General features: G+C 32.4%; 1 protein-coding gene across 1 annotated transcript in view; it reads left to right on the plus strand.

Annotated features, from left to right (window-relative positions):
* The window catches only part of LOC149567344 (aspartic proteinase nepenthesin-1-like), a 59,082-nt gene extending 53,421 nt beyond the window's left edge, over nt 1–5,661 (plus strand). Inside the window, exon 12 of the mRNA XM_089820520.1 lies at nt 5,210–5,661. Within this exon, the coding sequence (XP_089676646.1) occupies nt 5,210–5,381 (172 nt within the window). The 3' untranslated portion in view covers nt 5,382–5,661. The remainder of the gene's footprint in view (nt 1–5,209) is intronic.
* The last annotated feature ends 1,875 nt before the right edge of the window (nt 5,662–7,536 follow it).

Genomic DNA, 7,536 nt, shown 5'->3' on the forward strand with positions numbered 1-7,536 from the left:
CATGGGCCAAGTTAGAAATGCAAAGTAATGACATAAAACCTCCACATTGAGGAGTAGTGGAAGCTAGCGAATCGAGGAGGTAATCACTCGAACGCATCATGAACATGAAATACAACAAGGAATAGCATTTAAATCATCTAACATCTTGATTACATCAACTAATCAATTCTAGAAGAGAAATTGCATAAAAGAGTACAAGTACAATAATCAAGAGGACAAGAGGAGAAGGTCGAGGCATGGTCTTGCAATTGGAAGAAAATTATCCCTTTTCTCCGATCCCCAATAATGTTATAGGTAGCATAGGTCCACCCTGTTGTACTCATGGAGATAATGATCTAACCACTGTCACAATCACCATAAAGTACCAAAAGGCTTACATGCACGCCAAACAATGGAAGAGAAAATACAACGATCATGAATGCAATGCATTACTTCAAGAAACTACTCAAGCAATCTATTGGATACAATATTTCCTACTGGAGTGTAATCATGTGGCTCGTACTAGCCCAAGTAGTATGTGGGTATGTTAAATCAACTCCCTCGGGAGGCCTTATACTGTGATCTCGCACCAACTTTTGTAGAAGACTGGCTACTATCGGGACACACCACCCTTGCATTGACTCCCTTGGGACATGACTATCTTCTGGATGGGGAGATCTCATATGTTGTATTACATTTTATTATCCCATGTGTTTATTTGGTTATCGCTTTGTTAAAACCTCTTCACGTTACCTTGTCAGCCACTTCCGGGTTAGGGTACCCATGAGAAGCACACCACATATCTATCAGTACATACCCCTCTCATTATACAACGAATGCCATAAGGCAATGCAAATGCCCAATCCAAACATCGAATGAACAAATACTCAACTAACCTATATCTTGGAGTTCAGGCTTTGTAAGATCCTGCCATAGGCATATTCATGTGCACGTGGGTGGGCACAACCAACTCCACATAAAACAATGATATAACAATATGCAAGGGTTGGATTCGAGAAATGCAAATCAAATGATACAATTATAAGATACACTCAAAGCAAGCATTTTATCAGATGTTAAGACTCGCCTACAAATCTGGAAGCCCTTGACTAAAAACATGAGATGAATGGAAAAATGGAGGACAATCCATTTCCATCATCCAAATTCTCAGCTCAAATCTAGATGGCACACAAAATGAGGCTAAGGAAAATTGCCCTAAAATTAAACATATCGAAATTCGATGAATTCAAAAACCCACTTCTAAAATCTATTCAAACTCCGAAAAATCCAATAAAAAACACAATCTAGGCATGCATGCAAAATGTGACAGCATAACTAGGTAAAAATTAAAAACTTGCATTTTCAAAAAAATCATACGATCATTCATACCCATCCTAATTGGGTTATGAAAAGGAGAGGAATACTAGTTCTCAACCTCCAACCATTTAGCAATCAAAATAATGCATTAAAACAAAGTGGTACAAAAGCTTGAAACCGGGAATGAAGAGAAAGAATTGGAGAAAGCTCCGAAGATTCAAACTGCGACTCCAATGAGCTTATGCATGCGATGATTGGATGAGCCACAATCTCTCACAACTAATAAATCTCTAAAATCTCCAACGACGGTTTTGGAGCAAAAACTCAATTTCTCAACTCGTGGAAAATAAAAGTGAGGATAAAAACTCCCTTAATTACTAATATAAACACTTTTATTAAAAGCTACATATAAATTAGAATATTAACCACTTAATAAACTAATTGGCCCTTTTCCCAAATTAAATAAAACAATTCTAGCTATTTGGAATTCAACTACGACAAATTAGCTGGTAAATATATAAATTAAATTAAATCATTAAAATTCCCCATCATACAATTAAGTGAGGATCTTAATTATAACTGTGGAACCCTAAATACACAGTCACATAATGCATTATGAATCTGTACATTTACTGGAGGGTTAATAATAATCTCAATAATACGGATATGTTGCCCATATAGGGATGCCGTTGACTCAAAATGAAAGTTCGAGGTCACTATCTCTTAGTCTTCGGGAATATAGGTACACACTAAGATCTTGTAATCAAGATGAATGTACTCGGTACCTATTTAGTAAACAAGCAAACATCAAGTGTAGATGTTCAACAAACAAACATAGTCATGTTGAAGGAGAAAGGGACATTGTTAGATCTTACAAGCAAATGACTACAAGTTTGTTCCCATTTCATACTAGCATCAGCAAGCAACAACGCATAGCAATGGTGCAGTACAAAATAGCAACATATAATAACGTGATGTAGTATTTAAATTAAAGCATTTAATTAATCTTTTACAAGCAAATGAGCATATATCTTCTGAAGGTTAAAGACAAATGTCCATAGCAGAAAAGGACAACAGCAATGAATCCAATAATATCTATCAGATTAAGTATATTCCATAATCCAAGTCTAGGCACAAAATAAACCAGGCATTATCATAAAGCATCTTGATCAAACTAAATATCAATATAAGCTAGCATCTACCAGCTATGATATTGGTAATCAAAATAATGTATAGTTATCGAAGCATATCATCATGCAAATAAACAATTAAAAATAAACAAAGTGTCTCTCAAGTCAAAATGGCCATGGAACATAATGCAAATATAGGAGGTACTATAGTTTCTTTTTAACTTATCAAAGTCATTTATTACAATATTTATGGTTTACAATCCATTTTGAAGATATAATAAATGCAAAGCTATATTGCTTTTAACAGATAATTGGCTGAATTGTAAAATACGTCTAGATCATTTATCATTTATGCATATTGTGGATCGCTGCAAATGTAATAGCACGGCCTGTAAATTTTGTGTTTTTCAAATGTAGTGATCTTTCTTGCATTTATATTTTGAGGATGAGGCAAGGAGAGAAATGTCTCTTCATCGGATATGTCTATCCATTATTAGGTGATTAATATAATGACAATTGATTTATATATATATATATATATATCTTCAATAGTTTAGTCTCATAGGATTTATCCGACTGCAGTTACAAAACATCAGCACCTCCTCTTAGCTAGGGAGGATAAACACAGGATATGATATTACCTCTGCGTAATATCAAGAATGGCATGTTTAGGAATATCCTTATCAGAAGATATTCACCATTAGATATCATCTCATGATAGTAGGAGTAACGGTATCAGAATATCAAGTCATGTCATATTCACCAAGTACTCCGAGAAATGGCCTCAAAATATCAAGTTGCACGATATTCACTAAATACTCAAAATGTCCATAAGGTATGTGCACACATATCTTCAATGATACTTACCATAGGAACATTATATTCATGGTTTGTTTAAGGATGTTATTCCACCATGACATATATCTATACAATACAACACATAGATATCTATTAGATGATATAAGTCTCTCAGTTGATATTGATTTACAAGATATAATCTATCATGATTTGGTTAGACATCAATCATATGATATCCATCATGATAGAAGGTTAGACTGTTGTAAGATGGCCACCTTACTATAGTAACCACAATGTCATGTAGTAACTCACATGACATCCACCATGCCTTAGTCAGTGCACAGGGTGGAACCAAGGGCTTTCACCTTAAACTTATCCCAAAAAAAATGCATTTCCACCATGCCTCAGTGCAGAAGGGGATCCACCATACCTACTCACAAAGGGTGGAACAAGGGATTTCACCTTGAAATTCTCTATCACAGAGAAGAAATCATTAAGTGGATATCAATTTGTTGATCTTTTCATCCAAGATTGCTTATGATAAACTCTCAGACTCCCTCTGAATCTGATATCAATCTTCTTTTTCCTACAAGAACATCCCCGGAGAGAAAGGAAAATATCAAGGCAAATAGCTCTTATAATATGTATAGAAATACGAATAAGAGAAAGACTACAATGAGGAGATAAATGTAATACTTAAGGATAATAAATACTTATCTGTACATCATTATCCTTGATATAAGTTGCCTAATGAAGATCCATATGCTTTAAATCAGAAAATGCCACCATATAAATCTTAATTAGCCTATGTTCCTATCACTCTCTTGTTACATTTGCATGCTAATGATGAATTACAGAGTGTGATCCGAAATGTTGATGTGCAAAATTTCTCACACAATTGAACCCAGAAATAATAGCAGCACTATTATGGATTGTGAAAATTTAATAGATCTAATCTGACATCTTTGCTAAAGAAGTATTTCTCACACCACATGGAATAATTAATCACGCCTTTTAATGATCTAGAACCGATTGCTTCCCAGCATATGTCTTTACATATAGTCAACCGTTGTTTAATATTGTAATCACTGCTTTTTGTATTTAAATCATTATAATTGAAATCATTATCCCATCGTTTCTATTTAAGAAGCAAGCATTTTGCTATCATGGCTTTCTTATAATCTATAATCTTAACAAATTGAACCTTTTCATATTCTCATACTAATCATTGTTTATTGTATAGATGAGGCACTGACTTATTTGCTTTTGCAAACCACTATGTATACAAACTGTTCTCATTATGAATTAGAGCTCCCTAGAATCTCTAATCAGCAGCTTTTCATCCATGCTTTGAATCAACCATGATCTATAGTTTAACATCAACTTCCTTTTAATATATTAATTTCTGCCTTATTAACAAGGAACATGGAGTCTATACCACATCGCTGTCTTCAAATTTATCGGGCTTTCCATTTTAATTGTTGATTTCATCTTCTCATACCAATCATTGTTTATTATATAGATGAGGCACTGACTTCTTTGCTCTTGCAAACCACTATGTATACAAACTGTTCTCATTATGAATTAGAGCTCCCTACAATCTCTAATCAGCAGCTTTTCATCCATGCTTTGAATCAACCATGATCTATAGTTTAACATCAACTTCCTTTTAATATATTAATTTCTGCCTCTTTAACAAGTAACATGGAGTCTATACCACATCGCTGTCTTCAAATTTATCGGGCTTTCCATTTTAATTGCTGATTTTTTCTTAATCACCGTCAACTTTATTTTGACTAACTCTCTTTTGTCTTCGCCTTTACTTTCAGCAAATAATGAATCAATTTGTAATAGAGTTAATGCTTTAGGGCATGCTTGAGGTTTCAAATCCACGCTGACAATGTTTGAACAATCCATATATTTGTTTGTCTCAAATCACTTTTGCTTCTATGCCTCTCAACTATATCTTATTGTGGCTGTGACAGATCATGGCTTCAACAGCATGGATTGGCATTACTGGGTGGTTCTGTGGGTGTTACACTGCTTGCCTCATGTTTGGTAATTTGCTGGTATTGGTGGAGACAGAAACAAGAAGCGTTTGGAACCTATAAGACTGTGGATACCATAAATCATGAAGAAGAGCTTCAAGAACTTTGATTTGTATAATACCTTAAAACCTCCCTTTAATGTGGAGCTGCTGGAGTCTTCGTCATGTTCTGTATGATAAAAGGTCTCAATTATCAGAGGATTTGTAAAATTTCATTGGGAGTGGACACATTCATTTTTGCTAAGCATTTCCTTTCTTTTATACTTGTAATAGACTGTAATTTTGTAGATTTGTTTTAATATCTGATTAGTTCATAGAAAAATACTGCTTTATTTGTAATGCACTCTTTAAATTCTAGCGCAATTTATACCAAATTCCTCTTAAGAAGAATTGATCTGTGGTAAAGGAGTTGGCAGTATTACTATCATGACTTTTGAAGAAGGTTGTAATTTATTACTTTAAGGTGGCAGAATCCCTCAGGTAGATGTTTTGGTCAATCCTAGTTTAGTGATCAGTTGAGGTTTTCGTATACTCTGCATAGTTAATTGAAAGAGTGCGACTGTTCAATAGTCTAAATAAGTGCAGACATGTTTTCTTTACATGTTGTCATGTTTTTTTTCTAAAGCATGTTATATGGGCACACGGGCCTCAAAATTGATGGTTGTTTTGGCCGTTTTTCTAGTTTTAAGCCGTATATGACAGCCATAAAATTTCTTGGATCGTATGGATTGACAGGTTAATTTTTTATAAGTCCATCAATATTTTATTATAGTCAATATATAATATTTTTAACTCATAATATAAACTTGTTTTAATAATTTAAAATATTAGTATGCATACATAAACTTAAACATAATATAAATTTGTTTTATCAATTTAAAATATTAGTATGCAATATATATATATATTTAGAAACTTTCTTAATTTGAAATATATTACAAGTTCATAATTATTTTTTATAATTTTATTCAATATATGTATTTATTAACATCACTTCTTTGTAAATATTACAAATTATTAAATATATCATATTAATAAAATATTTTTTAAAAGCATTATTAAATTATTCACAAATTAGTGAAAATAACAACTAATATTAATCTTAAACCAAAAAATAAAAGACAATAAACTAACTAAACTGTCATTAGAAAATGATATGACATGGAGGGGTGACCGTTAAATTCCAGGCCACACAAGTGTGAATGAATCAACTCCAGTAGACTACTTGCCTACCATTTTTACTTGAGTTGTCTCTTTTTAATGATGCTTTCAAAGAATGCAAGCTTTGAGTGTGTCCTTGTTCTCCGCATGTACCTTTGGAAGACAACGCACCATCTTCTATTGATAAAGAAGATGCCAGCTTCCTAGTTTCGATTTTCAAATGCTATAACCAATTTGTATCTTCAATTGTGGCCAAGCAAGTACTTGTATTCAACGTGCTAATTTTGAAATAAGCATTTTATTCCTAGGCTAAAAGGATTTACCAATTAGTTTGCTGCACTGATTCTTACACATTTATAATCGTCAAACGAAGCTTGAAGTTTTTTGAATCTTAAAATAAATATTTTAATGGCCATCTTAATTAATCTTTAATTTAAGAGGTAGTTTCTATTTTTAGTTACTTTACTATTGTTTCTTTTGGAAACATTGTATTTGTAAATTTATAGAATTGTTAATCTCTTTTGTTTAATACAATAATATCAAATTAACCAATCATATTATGATATTATTGGGATTTTATAAATTTTGGTAAATTTTTAAAGTAAAAATTGAGTCTATATAAGTTGTTTTGTTATGGGATTTACCATAACATATCAGAGTTGGTCCATTGGATTTCATAAAATTTGGCCAATTTTTAAAGAAAAAATCGAGTTTGTGCTCTAGATTTTTTTCCCAGAAATTTACCTTTTAAATTTTTAAAATAAAAATTGGAAGTATTTTATAAAATTTTGTCCTTCATCGTTGAAGAATTTTGCTGAAAATTTCAAGTTTGGTCCAAAGTTTTGATTACACAATTTTTCGGTCTGTAATGTGTTAGGGTTGCATGTACTTGCATTATAGATGTATGTTGTTTACATGTTCTTTTTGTGGGTAGCATGTTGCATGCCTGAACTATTTTACTATACGAAGTCTTGTATTTTGTGGCATAAAGATTTTGTGTGAGGTTTATAATTTTTTCTTCAAATTATTTGGTGGTTATAATAAAAAGTTCTCAAAAAATATCTATTTTGATTTAATGTACGAGTTTATAATTTCCTCCTAAAA

The sequence above is a fragment of the Cupressus sempervirens genome, chromosome 3, assembly GCF_028749045.1.
Source record: "Cupressus sempervirens isolate cs-2001-9-10 chromosome 3, ASM2874904v1, whole genome shotgun sequence".
NCBI classification, from domain to species: domain Eukaryota; kingdom Viridiplantae; phylum Streptophyta; class Pinopsida; order Cupressales; family Cupressaceae; genus Cupressus; species Cupressus sempervirens.